The sequence below is a fragment of the Sesamum indicum genome, linkage group LG13, assembly GCF_026168435.1.
Source record: "Sesamum indicum cultivar Baizhima isolate 11 linkage group LG13, ASM2616843v1, whole genome shotgun sequence".
NCBI classification, from domain to species: Eukaryota; Viridiplantae; Streptophyta; class Magnoliopsida; order Lamiales; family Pedaliaceae; genus Sesamum; species Sesamum indicum.
Window position 1 is genome coordinate 558,211 of NC_142669.1, and position 20,475 is coordinate 578,685.

A 20,475-nucleotide genomic window follows, 5' to 3' on the forward strand; every position below is an offset into this window, starting at 1 on the left:
AGTGCGATCTGCGATCTCAAGCCTGATCATTTTGGCGCCGTCTGTGGGAACGTAAGTAGGTAACGGAGAGACGTTCTAAGAAGTATATACCGGAAATGGAGACTCCGGTGGAGGACCGAGAACCAAATGTATACTTGACACGGCGAGAAATAGAGACTCCGGGGGATGACCGGGAACTAGCGGTACACTTGACACGACGAGAACTGCAACAGATGATGGAAGAAGCTGGAAGAAATGCCCTTGTAGCATACGAAAAGGGACAGCTACTCCACTTGAGAGGGAGGTAGCCGGGAAAAGGTTGTTCCAGGAAGGAGACGAAGGGCGAGATCTTGAGGGAATGAGTAAAAAGGAGGCAAATAAGAAAGGTCATCCCCCTTCGGAGGTTGGGTCCAGCAGTAAGGCTCCAAGTCATCCAAGGGGACCAGCTATATCTCGAGCTGAGGTAGACAATGTTAGTAAACAGATAGCTTTGTTGGGAAAGCAAATTGATGAGCTCAAGAAGCGGGGGGAAATAGTGGCACACAATCGCAACTCCCCTTTCTGTAACAAGATACTTATCGAAACGGTTAATCCGAGTTTTAGGATGCCAGATCTTCCAAGATACGATGGAACACGGGATCCGCAAGAGCATCTAGCCGCCTTTGATATGGTAATGAATCTATATGGGCAGTTAAGTTCCATAGTTGCTAAATTGTATGTTACCACGTTGACAGGGAAAGCTCAAGAGTGGTTCACGAATTTGCCCTCGGGTAGCATAGAGTCGCACGAGCAATTGGTACAAAAATTCGCATTCCACTTTGCGAGGAAGAGAAAGCAAAAAAGATCGGCCACACATTTATTCACCATTCGGCAAGGGGAGAATGAAAGTTTGAAAAGCTTCATGGGGCATTTCAATAACGAAACGTTAGAGGTGCAGGATCTCAGGATAGATATGATGACTAGTATCCTTATCCACGGGCTGAAAAAAGGAGTTTTTGCATCTGCTTTAGCAAGGGACCCGCCAATGGATACAGAGCAGTTGATGGCATTGGCGCAGAAATACATTGATGAAGAGGAGATGAATGCAATGAAGGATGAGGAATGGAGGGTTACATCAGAGCAGGCAAGAGATGGAGGATTTGGTAGAGATCGAGATGTGCGACCTAAAAGGGAGAAAGAAAAGGAACCACCTTACCAGTCGAAATACAGTAAGTACACCCCTTTAAATATGACTAGGGCCAAAGCTCTCATGTTGGTGGAAAAAGATAATGTATTGATATGGCCGAAGCATACAAGGATCACTCCAGCTAAAAGGTATTCGAACAAATACTGTCGGTTCCACAGAGAGAAAGGACACGATACAGAGGAGTGCTACCAGTTGAAAGATGAAATAGAGCGGTTGGTTCGACAAGGGTATTTCAGGAGACAGAGTTTTCATAATTTTGAAGAAAAAAGACGTGATCGAAGAGGTAGGTCGAGAAGCAGGGATCGCAGGTCCAATTGGGCAACTGAACGAGAGAACCAGAAAGTAGGAGAAAATGCGCCTGTGAAAGGCATCATCCATACTATAGCAGGGGGATCGGAGGGATGGTCGAGAAGAGCTAGGAGGAGATTCGAAAGAGAGAGTAGATTGGAGCGACGCAAGCAAGTGGTAAATATGACGGGCAACCCCGAGATCGTGTTCGGAGATCGAGATGCAGGTGCAAGGATCGTAACAGATAATGATCCGATGGTGATAAGGATGGATATAGCAAATTTCACGGTCCATAAGGTTTTGATAGATAATGGGAGTTCAGCAGATATAATTTCAAAGAAGTGTTGAATAAGATGGGGCTTGATAACATAAGGGTGGAACCAGCAAGTACTCCGTTGGTCGGTTTTGGAGGAGGCGAGGTCGCTTCGCTGGGAAGGTGGATTCACCTGCATCCCTGGGAGAAGAGCCAAAGCGTAGAATGTTGATGGTAAAATTTTTAGTTGTTGATATGCCTTTTGCTTATAACGTTATCCTGGGGAGACCTGGGCTTAATTCTTTCAGGGCGGTAGTGTCAACATACCACCTCAAGATGAAGTTCCCTACTCAGTGTGGGATAGGGGAGGTCGTGTGCGACCAGATTGAAGCTAAGAGGTGTTATAACTTGTCCCTGGGAAAGGGTGAGAAGAAGGAAAAGAGGAAACTTCATGAAGCAAAGAAAGAAGAGTGGCAAACATTGAAGACTGGGAGGTTAGAGCCCGTTGGACACAAAGAGGTGGAGTTGATACAAGGAGATCCGTCGAAGACCACCAAGATAGGACCCAGTCTAGAGCAGTTTGAGGGTGTCATGATCGCCTTCCTAAGAAGTAATGTTGATATGTTCGCATGGGACCCGTCAGATTTTCGAGGTATAAACCCGGAGGTGATAGTACACAGGTTGAATGTTAACCCTTCAATGGGACCTGTCCAACAGAAGAAACGAACCTTTGGAGGTGAGAAAAATACTATCATTGAGGGAGAGGTAAATAAGTTGCTTAGAGCAGGTTATGTGTTCGAGGTTCAATACACAGATTGGTTAGCTAATGTGGTGTTGGTACCGAAACCGACTGGTAAATGGAGAATGTGCACAGATTTCACAGATCTCAATAAGGCGTGCCTAAAATATCTTTATCCATTGCCTAGGATTGACGTCCTAGTGGATTCAACGGCGGGATATGAAATTTTCTCTATGATGGATGCGTATCAAGGATATCATCAAATTTATATGGCAACGGAAGATCGAATAAAGACCTCTTTTGTGACTGATCGGGGTATTTTTTGTTATAATGTTATGCCTTTTGGACTGAAAAATGCAGGGGCAACATACCAGAGGTTGGTGAACAAGATGTTTGCTCAGCAAATTGGGAAGACCATGGAGGTGTACGTGGATGACATGCTCGTTAAGAGCCATAAGCCAGACGAACACTTGGAGCATTTGAAGATAACTTTTGCGATCATGAGAGAACATGGGATGAAACTCAATCCCAATAAATGTACATTCGGTGTCGCTGGAGGAAAATTTCTAGGCTACATGGTCAGCGAGAGGGGAATAGAAGCAAACCCTGAGAAGATAGAGGCCATATTGAACCTGAAGTCACCCACGTCCATTAAAGAGGTCCAGAAATTGACAGGTAGGATCGCCTCTCTTAATCGCTTTATTTCTAGATCTGCAGATCGCAATTTACATTTCTTTAAAATATTGAGAAAAGTGAAAGGATTTGAGTGGACTGATGAATGCGAGCGAGCCTTCCAGAAATTAAAAAGTTACTTGAGGTGGCCGCCTCTTTTGGCAAATCCCAGAGAAGGGGATATATTGTACCTCTACTTAGCTATTTCGAATAATGCGGTTAGCTCGGTACTAATAAAAGAAGAGGGTAAGATTCAGAACCCTGTATATTATGTGAGTAAAATGTTACAAGGTGTGGAGACCAGATATGCTGAGATCGAAAAATTGGCATTAGCCGTGGTCGTGACTGCCAGGAAGTTGAGACCATATTTTCAGTCGCATCAGATAGTGGTAAGGACGAATCATCCCCTCAGAAATATCCTCACGCGGCCAGAGGCTTCAGGTAGAATGATAAAGTGGGCAGTCGAACTAGGGGAGTTCGACATTACTTATCAGAGTAGAACAGCAGAGAAACCCAGATTTTAGCTGACTTTGTGATAGAGATATCCGGCGCCCCAGAGGATCCAGGAACATGGATGTTGCACGTGGATGGATCCTCTAATGCTAGCAATGGAGGAGCAGGGATACTGATCGAGGGACCCGGAGGTATTGAGATTGAGGTCGCTATGCGATTATCTTTCTCTACAACAAATAATGAAACCGAGTATGAGCCCTAGTCCTGGGTCTGGAACTAGCATTTGAAGCTGGAGCGCAGGTCCTTGAAGTCTACAAAGATTCGCAGTTGGTCGCTATGCAGATTGAAGGGGCGTATGAAACCAGGGAAAAGTCTATGACGGAGTATTTGAGGAAATCAAAGGAATGGATGCAGAAATTCTCCAAATGTACTATCCAGCAAATTTCGAGAAGTGAAAATGAAAGAGCCGATGCCTTATCAAAGTTAGGGGCTACGCTGGCAGGGATAAAGGACAGAAAAATCACAGTGCTGATAAAGGAACGATCAGCGATCTCAGAAGGGGCGGAAACTAACATGGTAACTTCAAAATGCCCATGGATAGAAGATATCACAGCGTACCTCAAAGAGGGGGTCTTACCTGCTGACCTCGGGCATGCTCGACGCATAAAGTTTAAAGCTCTGAGATTTGCGTTAGTAGGGACGCAGTTATATAAAAGGACGGTAGAAGGACCTCTTCTCAAATGTTTAGATGATCCGCAGGCTAGGTACGTTTTGCGAGAAATTCATGAAGGAAGTTGTGGGAACCATTCTGGAGCCAGATCGTTGGCTCAGAAGATAGCCCGGCAGGGATATTTTTGGCCAACGCTGATGAAGGATTGCAAGGAATTCGTACGAAGGTGTGAGAAATGCCAGAAATTCGCTTCACAGATTCACACGCATGCAGTGCCAATGACTCCTGTTTCAGTTACGTGCCCATTCGACCAATGGGGTATAGATATACTGGGACCATTCCCTCCTGCTCGAGCTCAAAAGAAGTTTGTTATAGTAGCAGTGGAGTATTTTTCTAAATGGGTGGAGGCAGAAGCTGTCTCAAAAATCACCGAAAGGGAAGCTATAAATTTCATATGGAAAAACATAGTGTGCAAGTTCGGAATACCCAGGGTGTTGATATCTGATAATGGGACACAGTTCCAAGGTAGACAGATAACTGCATGGCTCCAGGAATTGAAAATACAGCAGAACTTTACGGCGGTGGGATATCCCCAATCGAATGGTCAAATAGAGGTAACGAACAGAACTATACTACAGCATTTGAAGGCCAGATTGAGTTCGAAGAAAGAGTGGAGCGACGAGCTCCCGGGAGTACTATGGGCTTACAGAACGACTCCTAGAACTTCAACAGGTGAAACTCCCTTTTCTTTAGTTTATGGTTCTGAAGCTGTAATTCCTGCAGAAATAGGAGAAGAATCGCAGAGGATTATGAGCTTCGACCTCGCGAGGAACAGAGGACAGCGAGCATTCGACCTGGATATAGTAGAAGAAAAAAGAGATGCAGCGCGGGTGAAGATGCTGCACCACAAAAGTCTAATGTTGAGAGGTCATAACAAGAATCTAAAACCCAGATCGTTGCAGGTGGGGGACTTGGTATTAAGAAAGGTGGAGGTTTCAAAGCATGTTGGGAAGCTCGATCCCAATTGGGAAGGACTTTTCAAAGTCATCGAGATTGTGGGAAAAGGGACGTATAAGTTACAAGATACTCAAGGCAAGGAGTTACCACGACCTTGGAACATACAGAATCTTAAAAGATTCTATGTTTAGAATGCCCTTAGATCAGTGCCTGAGAAAGGCTAACTAATTGAAAGATATCTATGGTCGAATAGAATTATCTTGGGAAAAAGTTAATCTGTGAAAGATTACGGATGTTTAGTCTGAAAAAGACCGATGTAAATTATAACCTGTAAAAGGTTAGGCTGTAGCCTGAAAAAGGCAAATAAAGTTCTTTTTTAATTTGTGAAAGATTATTTAAACTCTAGGAATAGCTCTATTATGATTTACGCGAGCAAATTATATTAAAAAAGTGAGATTGAATCTGTGAAAGATCAGTTATCACGATCGCAAATAGTAAGTTCGGAAGAAAAGTTGAACAAGATAACGAAAATCCTGAAGATTGAGTTACATATTCTCAATTTCGTCTAAAAGAACAGAAAACTCATCATTGTCAGCAGCGGGGGTATCGTCTTCATCAAGCAGAGGCTGGAGGTTAGCATCAAGGCAAGGGTTGAGGCGAGAAATGTCAAAGTTAGGGGCAAAGCCATTGAGGAGGGTAGTTTGGGATTTGCAACGATCAAAGCCCTACATCAGATAATCAGCAGCCTTAATTTCAATGGCAGAATCGAAGGTTGGGGTTTTCAGAAAATTCCGAACACCTTGAAGGCGAATCTCTCGGGTTTGCTGCGCGAACTCTTCTGATTTTATAAAGGCCTCGCGACCTTCAAGGACGCCCGCGATCTTTCCCGCAGCATGACCCGCCTCAAAACCTCTTTTTTCTCCATCAGCAGCTACTCTAGAAGCTTTGGAAGCCACTTGTGTTTCGAGTTCTTTGATTCGGGCCTCCAGTATCGACCTCAACCTTGACCACTCTTCTTCCTTAGCAGAAAAAGCGGTAAGTTGGGTTCTCAATTCTCAGTTCGTGCGATCAGCTGCGAGTTGATTTTGGCGGAAACCAGCACATTTCAGACTAAGACCCCGAACAAAGTTGGCCGCCTGAACAGAAATAGTTGAGATCAAAAAAATCTAAGTAAGAGAAAACGAGTAAAGGAAGAAATACCTGGATGACAGAATGAGCACAATGTTCTTCCATCCGAGTGAAGGAAGTTTGCAGGAGAGCGGCTTGATCGCGAGGAAGACAGCTGGCGTCATATAGCTCCCAAGAGTCTTGACCGGATCGGGTTCGGAACACAGAACTTTGAGGAGAAATCTGCCAATCCGGAATCCATTTATCTCCCTCAATATGGGCTACGGGGTGGTCTGGACCTCGGAGGTCTAGTCGGGCAGTCCTCCAACATTCCGTAATACCTCGTAGTACGTCCATACTTCTCATGTCTTCTGACCCGGCCCCTTCAGAGGGTAGTCCTCCCTCACCAGATTGGGATTGAGTTCCCATTAGGTTAGGCGATTTACCACGAGATTTCTGCTTCCGCGAAGATTCAGCAAAATCCCCATCATTAAAAGTGCGATCTTGTAACCTCAAGCTATTGGATCGAACGGTAGGTTGACTTGGGGGAAGGAGGCCCCGTGATTGAGTTTCCTCGCTACCTACCTCAATGGGAACAGGGCCTGGAGGTACATCAGCATCGGGCGTCGAGGAGGCGGCTGGAGCAGGTTAAGAAGGGGATGTGAGCTGTGCAGCCGCTCGAGCTTGAGCTTGAGCCTGGAATTGGGCGCGAAGGCGTTTGTTGATGCGGGCTTGGCTCACCATGGAAACTGTAGGAAGGAAAAATGTCCCGTTAAACGCTGTAAGAGAAAAGGAAAAGAGAGATAGGAAATCGTATCACCTAAAGTACCCTCCACCTGGAGGGGAGCAGGAGTTAGATGGGGGAGCCAGAGAATCTCTTCGACTAAAATCTTCTTTGGATTATACCGGTAGGTGGTAATGCTGCTTATTTGATCCCCATCTAAGCCCTCACCTTCGGTAAGGGGTGTAGGCTTATCTACCTTCCAATCAAGGGAGAAGGGCCATTCGCGACCAGGAGGGGGTTTGACAAAAATGAATTTGGCTTTCCAAGGACCAACATTGGAAGTGAGGGGGTCGAGAAACCTACATTCTTTCCGGGAGGTTAAGTAGAAAAAACCATTATCTCCAGACCGTGCTGAGGTCGTGAAGGAATACAGCGACCAAAAGTTTTCGAAGCTGGGTTCAAACCTATGTACGCGCATGATAATGACAAAGAGGATAATGTGCCGAATAGAATTAGGAGATAATTGCATAGGTCATAAATTCAAACGATGTAAGATCAGTGCTACGCAAGGGGGTAAGGGAAAGCGTAATCCTGCCTCAAAGTGTTGCAGGGAGAAGGAACAAAAATCGGGGGGAGGCTGGTGCATACGGTCGGAGGGTTGAGGAATTACTATTTCATAGTTAGAGGGGATGAAGAATTTATCCTTTATTTTTTGAATTTGTAACCTTACAGTGCTGACTATTCATGTCCAAGGAGTAAGCTGCAAGGGTAGGTGAGAACCCTCGGGAGCAAGAACCTCACCTAAATCAGACCTATTTGTTTGATTACGAGCGCGAGGTCTACGCCTAGGAGGTACTAAATCCCTAAGAAGCATATTGGAAGGAGCGGACGAAGAAATATCAGCGGAGTTAGAACCTATATTAAAAGTGTTAGGGGAAGACATGGTACCTGGAAGTAAACAGGAGGATCGGGAGTTGAAGGAGATCAGCTAGTTGAAGGAAATCAACCGGAGATAGAACGCTTCAGTGCAGCAGCTTTTGAATGAAGTGTAGAACCATGGGGGTGATTTGAAATGGATTTGTATATATATATTTGGGAAGGCGGTTTCAAATTTGACCGTTGTCCAATCCCCAGGCAACATCTGTCCTCCAAAAGAGCTTGAATCGAGGTACGGCTCGATGAAGGACACGTGGAGGGTCGTAAAGACACCGAGATCATCAGCTCAACAGTCGGATAGGGCTGTTCGACTTCTTGAAGTGATGTCACTCAAGAAGTGGGGGAGTAATGATGAGGGGAAGTCAGAAAAAGACCGATATACCCTCCAGAGGAGGGGCAGAAATAACCTAAGGAAAAGAGAGGGGTTTGACCAAGTATTAACTTTGTCTAAATTATTAGATAGTTATGGGCAGGGTTAATGCCTTAAAGAACGGACCATGAGGGCATTATGAGCAATCGTGGGAGCAGGTATGAAGATCATGGGGGAGACACGTCAGCTTGTGGATGTGATCAGTATAAGTGGAAGAAAATTGCAAAGAGGGGGTTAATTTTTCTTGGAATCAAAAAGAGAGGTACTTATGGTTAGGAGATTGATTTTTTACAGAGAGGAGAGGAGAGATATCTTCATCATTATTATTGACACTGACTTGAGCGTCAGAGTATCTTCGCCGGGACTTTCCCCGGCTAGATAACATTTGTTTTTCATTGTCAGATTATCGGTGATCAGGAGCGGAAGGTGGATAACGACCTGGAGTGCGATCTGCGATCTCAAGCCTGATCAGACGGGAAAACGACTCAGAACAAGCAGAGCTGATGGTGAGGCGGAGGACGTGATCCTGCGGAAGACGATGTTGTGCTTCTTTTTTTTAATTTTATAAATTTAATATATGAATTAAATCAATTATGCATTTCCATATTTAAATATAATTATTTTAAAATATTAAAACTTATTTACTTTAATTGATATAAAAATATAATTTTAAAATATATTCAATACAAAATCAAATTAATTAATAATATTTAGAATAAAACCATATATTTTGATTTTTAAAAGCTATAAATATTAAAATAATTCTAAAAATAATTGATATATAATAATTTATTAATGTAATAATATTCTATATATATAAATATATGATGAATACTAATTTTTTATTATTTATAATATATTTTAAGTAAAATATGAAAGAGGTAAAGAATTAATAAAAAAATAAAATCAGGGAATAATTGCATAAGATAGGGATAATTTTACCATTTAAAGTGATCAAAGACTGAAAATAGGTCAAAATATGATCGCGCTCTCATTTTCGAATAACATAGAGGGGTATTATGCAATTTTTTCGTTTGTTAAGGTTGCGATAAAACGTAATTTACTCATGTGATACGGAAAAAAATCAAAAACTCCCTGCGAGTAATATGTCTATCTTCATAGGACTGAATAAGTAATAGGACTATATTTAATTAAATAAATAATTTTGAGTATTATATTTTTTAAGGTTAAAAATTAATAAAATGTTTACCTGATATGATAAATTTGTTTTAAATGCTAAATGACCTCGATGTCTCTCGTTTATTTGCCAGTGAAAAATCGGGGACATAAAGGATATTTGAAGTCTTGATTTGATTGCCTTTATTAGCCCAATAACTCAATCCACCACTTTTGATGAGTTGAATCATGAAGCTTTTCTAGTAAATAGACTCGAGCTTGTGTCATTATACTTTACTTTCCGTCGCTCCAAGTAATATCACACTATTTTATACTATTTTGCTTATGTAAACTAATCAAACAAAGTAAACATGAAAATTGTCATCTGGCCTGCCGCCATGGCAAGTTGGAGGAGGAAAATGATACCATGTTAGAAGAAAATAGAGGAAAATTGGACTACTGAAAAATTTTCCATAATTTAGTATTTTTTTTCCCATGTAAAATTAGCATTTTCATCCCAATATATGGGCTTTGGGATTCTTGCATCTTCAAACATAAAGTAATAGGAAATTGAGCTGGATATCACATAACATACGGCTGAATAGTAATTTACATTCCTGTGATATTAAAAATGAACATATTATCCCTTTATGAAAAAAATATAGCAATTTATCCCCCTATACTTTTTAAAATGAAGCAATTTACCTTCTTATACAGGGAGGTAAATTGCTTCATTTTAAAAAATACAGGGGAGTAAATTATTATATTTTAAAAAGTAAAGAGAGGTAAATCGCTATTTGTTTTTTCATAAGGGGGTAATTTACTCATTTGCGATATCACAATGGGGTTACTTGCATTTTTTCCCATAATATATAGACCAATCAAGTAGTCATAAATATAGGGATAAGTATATTCTTTCTGAGGTTTGGTGTAATTACACATAAATTCCCTATGGTGTGGAAAATTACATTTAACATCCTTGAAGTTTGCTTACGTCTAACAAATAAGTTATTCCTTGATCAAAATTCAACGAATTTGTCACTATTAATAGAAAAAAAACCTTTATTTACCTTCAATTGACTTACTACTGATTTATTGCAGGTCATATAAGTCTTTTAATGACCAAATTACTCTCATACGTCTTCACACGTCAATTCATGTGAGGAGGCATATCGTCACCATTATAAGGGTAGTTTAGACAAAGAAAAAATTATTTGACCTGCAATAAGTTAATAATAAGTCATTCGATGGACTTATTTGTTAGACGAAAGCAAATCTCAGAGCTGCTAGATGCAATTTTTTAAACCATAAAAAATTTAAATATAATTACACCATACCTCATAAAAAACAGAGTATAATTATCCCTAAATATTATGAGTTTAGTGGACAGGATGAAATTTCTAACTGTTTAGAAAGAGAAACATGAAAATAGTGTGCTGAATTCAAGACCCGGACAACCCAACCTAAAAATTTATGAATTTTAGCTTTAGATTCACCAGACTTATCATAATCCTAAAAATATTAAAAATAACTTTGCAAATAATATCATCATAACTTTTAACATGAAAAATAGTGTTATCAATATAAAAGCCTAACCATGTACAAATCTATATGTGGATACTTAATTTTTGGCAAATTGAATCATTAAAACATATTTTTTTATTGTAAGTAATGTTATATTTGGTCCTTTAAGTTTTCGTGTAAAATCACTTTAGTCCCTCAAATTTATTTCTTGACTTTAGCATCACTAAACTTCAATTTTTGTCTCAGTTTGGTCCCTTTGATCATTTTTCGATGAAAATGTGGCCGGAGTTTGATTTTTTAGAGGGTAAAATGATTAATTTAAGTTTGAATGTATCACTTTAGTTTTTTAAGTTTGTAAAATTATCAAATTATTTTTTTTTCAAAAAGGAGACTATTTTTTTTATATTTTTATATATGGTGAATATGATGTAATTATTTTGTACAAAAAATAAAAAAAATTTGAACTCTTCTGAACATAATATTAACATATTGCTTAATTTAAATAAAATAGTCTCTCTTTTTTTATTTCTAAAAGTGACTGAAAAATCAAAATTATAAATAAATTTAAACTTATCAAATCTAAAAATATAATAAAAAAATCTAAGTTGGTTTTTTAATCTATGTCGAATAAAATTAAATCTTAATAATATTATTAAATATCAACAACTACAATTTTGAATAAAAAATTGGTGGAATATACTTTTAATTAGATTATTTGATGGATTTCAAATATATATAAAATTCATTTTAAGAGGTTTTTATAGATTTTTTTCTATAAAACTTAAAATGATTTATATATATATTATATTCACACAAAAATAAAAAAACCAAGTTAGAAAGCATTATCTATACTTATTTTTGTTCGAAAATTCAAATATTTAGTAAATATTGTTAAGGTTTAACTTTTTTATACTTATCTTTAGCTCTTGAAATAAAAAATTAATGACTTAGGTTTTTTTTTTTATTTTTTCATATTATATCAATTTTATAAAATTTATTAACAATTTTGGTAATTTTAACTACTAAAAAAGAGACTGCTTATTTAAGTTAAGTAATATATTATTATTATATTCACAAGAGTTCAAAGTTTTTATTATCAACATATCAATATAAAAGTAAATAAAAAAAGTTATTTTTTTGTGTAAAAAAGATCAATTCAAAAATTTTACAAACTTAAGGGACTAAAGTGATAAAATTAAAGTTATTGACCATTTTACCCTGTAAAGAGTCCAAATCCAGCCACATTTTCGTTGGAAAATGGTCAAAGGGACCAAACTGAGACAGAAAATAAAGTTTAAGAATGCTAAAGTCAATAAATGAACTTTGAAGGACCAGTAATAAACATAAAAAAATATATATTATTAAGAGTTACAGTAAAACCTCTATAAATTAAAACTATATAAATTAATAAACTTTCTAAAATAATAAAATCTTCCATTCCCGATTTGGGCCTTTGTAAAAAATCATCAAATTCGATAAGATAATAAGATAATAATTTTTTGAAAAATTCTTTTATAAATATTAGGTCACATTAAAACTCTAAATTAATAATTCATAAATATTACAATTATATTGTGGTAATTTGCTAAAATATGAAGTTTGTAATGCTTTACGCATTTGATCATTCATGGATGATTTTGCGATGCCTTTTAAATGAGAAGACATGGTTGGGTGTTATGAATTATTTTATTTTCATATTGAGATTTATACAGTATATGTTTCATTCATCATGCATCAATATATTTAATTGGCTAGAATAATTTTAAGTGCAACGAATTAATGTAAATATGTATATTTAAGTAATTTCAATGAATTGATACATATGTCTATAAATATAATAGTTAATTGTATACAATGAATTGATATTATACATGAATATATTTATTTAATTACAAAGAATTGATTGATGCATGAATATAATCAATAAAACATATATGAATTAATTTATTTTTCATACATATGTACTAAATTTGCTGAATTTAAAAAATCTATCTTTTAATTAATAAAATATTAATTGATCAATAAATTAATATCTATCTAAATTAATAAAAATTCATGATTCCAAACTTATTAGTTTATAAAGGTTTTACTGTAATTTTATTTAAAACTGACACCAAGTTCAAGAATCGGGATCCACTGTGATCCTGGTCATTGACACCAAATAGTGAAAGTTCAAAGGTCAAAATGCGATTTCCTCTAACCTTAAGGCTCAAACTGCAAAGAGAATTCTCCAACGATTTTAGTTTAGAAACCTGGAAGAAAGAAACACGCACTGACAGTGTGACTGTGTGGGAGTAGTTGATGAGGAAAGATGTCCAGAATCCCGCATGAGCTAATCCGCCAAGTCCAGATCTCTACCCGGACAGCTGCGGGCCTGTCCGATTACAACCCCTCCAATCCGACCCTGCCCGCTCTGCCATCTCTCTCCGCCGTGATAGCTGCCTTCGATCCCTCGCCGCCACACCTGCGATGCGAGAACTGTAACGGAGGGCTACTTAGAGGATCCGAGTCTATAATCTGTGTGTACTGCGGCCGTGGGCCCCATTACGATGTCGTTCCAGACCCCATCTCCTTTTCTTCCACCATTGGGTATCAGTGGTTGCTCCGCTCTCTTCATCTCGATGGATCGGTATGCTTTTGATAACTCTCGTTGCTTTCTTTTCCGGGCCTAATTTTTGTGCAATGTGCAATGCTTTAAGCGTAGAGTACTTTTTATGGGTTCATGATGTGCTCATATGCATATTTTAATGGGTTTATGTAGAAATGTTTTAGAATTCCTGTTGTGCTATAATCTGGTGAAGTTATGGGAACTTTGCCGTTGAGTTTGGATTGATATGATATTATCGGTTACTGTTTCAGTCTTGTTGTGGATTATGTTGTTGGTTCATGCTATAGGACATCTTTTTTATTTTAAGCGAGTTGCTTGTATCAGAGTTTTATCCATTTCAAATGGCCCATTTACAATACAGAGTCATTTTGGTTGGGTTCAACTGTTGGAGCATTTGAAAATGGTGACTGGTCCCCCATTAAGGGTGGTTTAAGCCATTCTATTTTTAAATGTTCATGGCCAAGGTTGTTTTTGGGGTATCGGAAGGGTTTGGTCTGGGGTGTTTTTGGGGGCAAAGTGGATGCTTGAATGAGGTCAGGGGGTTGGGCCTCATGGGATTCTAGTGGGGGAAGAGGCTGTTTGGGGATGGAGGGGGTGATGGAGCAGGATTGCAACAGCAGTGAGATAAGGTGTTAAGCTGGTGGGCTAGCACGGTTAGTTTGGGATTATATGGGGATGGCTGCAATGGAAGGAGGTTTGCAGCCACGGGTGGAAGGTCTGATGCGATGAGAGCTGGTACGTGTAGGCAGCGGGGATCAGCTGACAATGAGGATGTTGGGAGCCATGGGGTGGGAGGAAATGTACATGGGCCCAGTAAAGGGGCCAACTGGTTAGGTCTTGGTGAGGTTGGGTGGGGGTAATGGAGAAAACAGGTAGAGATTTGCATGGAATCACCACATTATGCTAGTCTTCCTCAGTCCCTATTTATAACATTTTGATTTAATTGTGATGCCTCAAATGCCAAGGAAACTATCTGTGAGTATACAAGTGCATATGCTCCTAGCCAAATGTTCCAAAGATGAATGTAAACAAAAATATTCATTCGTAGTGATCATATTCATATTGATTTGATTAGTTTCCTTTATTTAATATATATATATATATATATATTTCTAGGCGTCCAGTAATTGCAATTCATAGTCAAAAGCTAATAAGTTCAAAATGATGAGTAAGTTTATAGGATAATGATTATTAATCACTTGTGATCTTGACATAAGAAGGACCTGAGCAGATAAGTTGCTTGTAATCTAATTACCAAAGCTCTTTCCTTTCATACTTTCTAGGTGGAGATCAATTCTGCAACCAAGGCATACTTTTTAATTTAAATACCTCATATATTAGTAGTTAAAAATTTCTGCTTAACAAGCATCTTGGTTCTTTGGTTGTACAGCAAATGATCGTGTTGCTAAGATTGTAGGCATTTTATGGAAACTTGAAATTTTTGTTATTGATATTTCTTTTCTTCGGTCTTGCTTTGTTCTCTTCCCCATGCATTGATTGTTTCCTAGAAAAAATAAGTTGCTTAAAGATTCTAATGGATCAAGCCGAAAGCAGAATTTTTCTTTGACGTTTTTACTCATAGAAACTGAAGGATCTAAAAATTGTAAATTGATGAATTTCTTTTGAGTGGTAGCATCGGACTAGGAAGGCACAGGAGGATCATTCATCATGATCAAGACAGTCAAAGTAGGACAATATTATATTTCCTTGTCCTTGGATTGGTTTTCCACTAGCCAGGGTTTCTATTCGTTTTGGTTCTGTAGTTGCCCCCCAAAGAAACACAAAGGAAAAAAATATGTGGGTGTCTTTGTCTTATAATGACCATTACATTCGAAATAACAGCATTCCTTGCAGGAAATGGTCAATCGAACAAACAAAAGTGAGCAAGATCAAGGCCAGAGCTCACCTAAAACTTTGACCCCATTGTCTGATTTCTTAAACTTTAAAGTACAATGGCCAGCTGAAACAGAGAAGGAAGAGAGTAGTTTATCAGACAAGCCTTCTGAAGAGAGTAAAGGATCCTTGAGTTTAACTGGAGTGGCTCCACATAAATTCTTTATAAAATCAAAGAGGGATGTCCTGTCTGATATGCCCGCCGAACAGCTGTTTATGGACAACCAGTTTGAGAATGCAGGAAGAAAAGATATTGCTGCTCCTGACCATCAAAATTTGTTTCAAAATTTTCAATCATCTGATCCAGCTGATAGCTCTTCCGAACACAAGGCTAGTGAAATGTCCTCGAGGTGGGAGGCAGATTTTCAGTCTGCTGATTCTGTAAATCATCATAGTGGTTATGAGTCATCCAAGAATTTCGCAGGTTCCTCAGACAATTCTGGAAATAAAATCCAGGATTCCCAGTCAATTGACTGTTCCACTGATGTGGAGGGTGATCTTGCTGCTGAAATCGATTCTGTGTTTGGACCTGGAAAAGATCAGAATGATGAAAACCCAAAAGACAATCCAGCAGTTACTCCAGCATTTGATGACTTGAATTCACAAGACATGTGGAATAATCTGAGGTCCAATGACTCTCGCTTTGCTGGTGGTTTTGATGCTACTATCAGCAGTAAGGATGCTCCTAAGGATGATCATGCATTAGAAAATTCGAAAGATTTTTCTACTGGTGTTGATTTATTTCAAGACTTCCAATCACAAACCAACTATACAGAGATGACGGAAAATAAGATGAGAAATGAGGACCGGGAGATAATAAATGATGACAAACAAAAAGACAATCCAGCAGTTACTCCAGCATTTGATGTCTGGAATTCAGATGACTTGTGGAATAATCTGAGGTCCAATGACTCCCACTTTTCTGGTGGTTTTGATGCTACTATCAGCAGTGAGGATGCTCCTAAGGATGATCATGCATTAGAAAATTTGAAGGATCTTTCTACTGGTGCTGATTTATTTCAAGACTTTCAATCACAAACCAACTATACAGAGACGACAGAAAATAAGATTAGAAATGAGGACCGAGAGATAATAAATGATGACAAACAAAAAGACAGTCCAGCAGTTACTCCAGCATTTGATGACTGGAATTCAGATGACATGTGGAATAATCTGCAGTCCAGTGACTCCCGCTATGCTGGTGGTTTTGATGCTACTATCAGCAGTAACGATGCTCTGAAGGATGATCATGCATTAGAATATTCGAAGGATCTTTCTGCTGGTGCTGATTTATTTCAAGATTTCCAATCACAAACAAATTATATGGAGATGACAGAAAATAAGACAAGAAATGAGGACCAAGAGATAATTAATGAGGATTCATTTGAAAAATGGAATGATTTCTTTACAGGCTCAAGCAGCTTACAAGTTCCTCCCCAAAGTGCTGGCATTCAAAGTGATTATCAGGTTCCCATTTCCGACCAAAAGTCCTCAGAGATAGATTTACTCAGCTTGGACAATCAGTTCAATGAAGGAAATCTCGGTAGCTTTTCTCAACCAAATCTGTCCTCAGAGATAGATTTACTCAGCTTGGACAATAAGTTCGACGAAGGAAAGCTCGGTAGCTTTTCTCAACCAAATCTCTTTCCCACCTCAACTAGCGATACCGATGCTCTTACAGAAGCCAATATGATTATGCCTGAAAATCATGCTTCAAGCGGGTGTGTACTTATTCTGCTTATACGAGATTCTTGCTTATTTTTACTGTTGGTTGCTGGCTTTTGACTGTTAAAGTAAATCATGCTTCAAGCTGGTGTGTACTTATTCTGTTTATACGAAATTCTTGCTTATTTTTACTGTTGGTTTGCTGGCTTTTGACTGTTAAAGTGTGTCTGTCGAATATGGAGTTCTTTCTCTTGACAAGTAGCAATTCTCTTCTGTTGGATCTAGTTGGGGCATGCAAACCTTTGAATGACGGGTCCAAATACTTCAGAGTGAGTTTGAACTTGTTAAATTCCACCAGAACGCTCGCATAATACCCAATTATGTGATATCAGAATGTTTATCTGCATGAAACAAATAGTACTGTGTTTATCCTCCACTCTATCCACATTGTGCAGTCGTCATACCTCAAACTTAAAAGTCTATTCATTTCTTGGCCGCTTCCATATCAACCTGTCAACTGCTTTTACTTATACCTGGTGCCCTGCTGTCTATGAATTCAGAACTACAGCTTCATGAATAGGGTTTTCCAGATACGGGTTTCATACCAAGGTGTTCAATTCTGTTGTTAGAACTCGTTGTCAAACTCAACCACTCTACTTCTTTACTTATGTTTGAAATATAAGTTTATGAAACTTCTTTCTTATAACCTACTTGTGTCTATTTGATGCACTAGATGATGCAATGTGTCTCGGTTATTTGGATTAATTTGTTAGCTAAACTAATCCTCTTATGGAAGTAAAGCAGTTGATCGCTCTTTGGGGTCACCTCATTGTTCTTAGATCAAGCCACTGATTGAAAGTATATCGTGTTATCATTGAATGGTCCTTCCTAGTCTGCCACAGTAGGTCCGGTCTGGGAGTAATCATTTGCATTGTTATGCCTCTTAACATCTATTGTTAAATCTTTTTCTCATACTCTGATGATGTCTGATCTTCTTGATCAAGGTATTTATATATTAGCTATTCAACTGTATTGGGGGCTCAGGAGGAGGAACAAAATACTTAAAAAGCAAACTGTTCTACTTGAAATCCAACTGATTAGCTTTCATTAAGTCTGAATGATATTTTATTTAATTTGCATAGCAAAAAGTTACCAGAACTCTTGGTATCCAAACCAGAAATTGAAACCTTGAATTTGTGAACCTGGTCCACCCCCTCTTGGAATGTTAGATATAGAGAACAAAAGTTCTCAAGCATAATTCGCCGGAAATTAGCATGTTTTCTGCAGTTTGTTAGAAAAAGTTCCGAGTAAACTTTCTGATTAATAATTACTCTGATGGAGGTATGAAGTGTTGAATTTCTTTTTGTATGACCTGCCAAGATATGAGTTTCCTCTCTAATTCTGGTGCAGCAGTTTACGACATAGAATTTCCGTAAATGGGTGAGACTGGGAATTCGGTTGGTATGGTTTGACCCCCTTAAGTTTAGCTTCTTATGCTACCCAAAACTGTGTGCATGCGTGTGCAATCATTGGTTTATCTGCAACATGGACAAAAACTCGCAAATTTTAGCTGACAAAGTTCTCCTCTTTTAACTTGTCCTGTTTTTGCCTTCATATTCCTTTCTGGATCAATTCTTGTGCTGGATGAGTGTAAAGTTCCATACTGTCTCTTCTTTGCTCTTTTGCGTTCCTCAATGTTGTCCGACTTCCTAATACTTCCGTTTGAAACTGTTTTTCAAGTGATGCTAGCAGCCCTTCTTATGAATCTGGACAAGGTGCAAATAACGGAGATGCTGCTGGAAAATCCCTCGACGATGATGTCAAGATGCTGATTTCACAGACGCATGATCTTTCTTTCATGCTCGAGACCAATCTCTCCATCCCCTCAGGTTCAGAGGCCCCCAAGTCGCCTCCAAGCCCCAAGGATTGAGAAGCTGTGTTAAATCTAAGCGTGTTTGTTGCTTCTATTGTACTTGTCTTGGTATGCCTTTTAAGTTCCGGGACATTTTTTTCATCAAGTCCCACCATTCCTTTACCACCGTTTTTATCTGTATGTCATGGTTCTGTAGATGCAGTATCAGGTACTGAGAAGCTCTAGTCTTTTGGTGCAGAGTTTATCATATTTTGGTAATATTGTCTTAGATTTGTGCTCATTATCTTGTTGAACTGTTCTTTTCTGGTAATTTCATGAAAGGAGAGCACCTCACAGTTCATAGTTAGGTCTCTTACCTCTCATTTGACCTACCAAAACCAACGATGTTTATAACCACCAAGTACATAAAGAAGCAGGAAACCACGAAGATCACCTTGAGCAAGTGGATAAACTTCCCAGCATTTTGAATCTTGTACCATATTTTTCCCGATTATGCTTTTGCAACATCAAGTAGGTGTACAAATTCTCTTATGGTTTTGAGTTGAGCTTCATATTGATCATTGTTGTTGATGTGCAGAGGTTACCTCAACATTGCATCCAGGTCCAGCAGCCACAAATTCAACTTGCACTGAGTTTGGTGGCTATCCCTTTCTCGAAGGTTGGGGTTTCGTGGCCGACGCCCCCCCCCCCCCCCCCACACCCCCAACCCAAGGAAAAAAAAAAAAAGAAAGGAGTAAATTCCTCTACAAGCGTCCTAATATAAATAGTTGATGTGTGGCCTTTTATTGTAATTTACACAATTTATTCTTTCTGTTCATGTTTTTGTACAAGTTCGCAATTTGTTATAAAGGATCCTAACAATCATACTAATCCAACCAAAAGATTATTTGATGTGCGAATGTTGTGTATGAAACGCCAATATGTATCAATCTTTTATCATGTTTTACGATGTTCTTGTCATGTAACAACTATGAAGTTCAATTTACCATAATTTTTAATGTCATAATTGTATAACAACGTTATCCTTTCACATTTCAAGAAGATTGATTGTTAGTTTACTTGATTGATTGGTACGTAGGAACTGAATTAAGTAGGAATAGAGTACAGATGAATAAAAAATTGGATTTGAATAACATTCATATGATTGGTATATGTAATAAATTAAAAAGTAATATAATTATCATTCCTTGGTTCTTAGTTAATTTCATTAATATAATTAATAATTTGAAAAAATAATGTTTAGTAATGAAATTAAATTATTGTTATGAAAAATTTGTTATTTAATAATTTTTTACAAAAATATTTATTCATATTTTCTTGAATATATTGAATTCAATTATATAAAAATAGTATTTTCAAAAATTATTTAAGGTTATAAGCAATTTATAAATCATCTGATATGTTGTTGGAAAAATATATATAAATTATTTATTTACGTAATAAATAATATATTGATTCATTA

At 38.2% G+C, this 20,475-nt stretch overlaps 2 protein-coding genes across 4 annotated transcripts; both read left to right on the forward strand.

Annotated features, from left to right (window-relative positions):
• Nucleotides 1–337: 337 nt before the first annotated feature.
• On the forward strand, nucleotides 338–1,801 carry LOC105162746 (uncharacterized). The gene has a single exon (XM_011080865.1). The coding sequence runs from the start codon at nucleotides 338–340 to the stop codon at nucleotides 1,799–1,801; it is 1,464 nt and encodes a 487-aa protein (XP_011079167.1).
• An 11,399-nt stretch (nucleotides 1,802–13,200) lies between these two features.
• Nucleotides 13,201–19,904, forward strand: LOC105162625 (uncharacterized). 3 transcript variants are annotated; one of them, XR_016063736.1, is made up of 4 exons: nucleotides 13,203–13,603; nucleotides 15,437–17,196; nucleotides 18,881–19,121; nucleotides 19,591–19,904. XR_016063736.1 is itself a non-coding variant. In XM_088877208.1 (3 exons), exons 1-3 carry the CDS (start codon nucleotides 13,286–13,288, stop codon nucleotides 19,068–19,070), a joined length of 2,256 nt encoding a protein of 751 aa, XP_088733334.1. In that variant the 5' UTR covers nucleotides 13,201–13,285; the 3' UTR covers nucleotides 19,071–19,293. The 3 variants fall into 3 exon arrangements, 2 of the variants coding, with proteins under 2 accessions (XP_088733334.1, XP_011079005.2); XM_088877208.1 differs by lacking the exon at nucleotides 19,591–19,904 and having other exon boundaries at nucleotides 13,201–13,603; nucleotides 18,893–19,293; XM_011080703.3 differs by lacking the exon at nucleotides 19,591–19,904 and having other exon boundaries at nucleotides 13,204–13,603; nucleotides 18,881–19,293.
• Nucleotides 19,905–20,475: the final 571 nt, after the last annotated feature.

Coding starts and splice junctions, on each gene's coding strand:
- LOC105162746 (XM_011080865.1), top strand. CDS start 338: ATGAGTAAAAAGGAGGCAAATAAGAAAGGTCATCCCCCTTCGGAGGTT.
- LOC105162625 (XM_011080703.3), top strand. CDS start 13,286: ATGTCCAGAATCCCGCATGAGCTAATCCGCCAAGTCCAGATCTCTACC. Junction 13,604..15,436: donor CTCTTCATCTCGATGGATCG/GTATGCTTTTGA, acceptor CATTCCTTGCAG/GAAATGGTCAATCGAACAAA. Junction 17,197..18,880: donor GAAAATCATGCTTCAAGCGG/GTGTGTACTTAT, acceptor CTGTTTTTCAAG/TGATGCTAGCAGCCCTTCTT.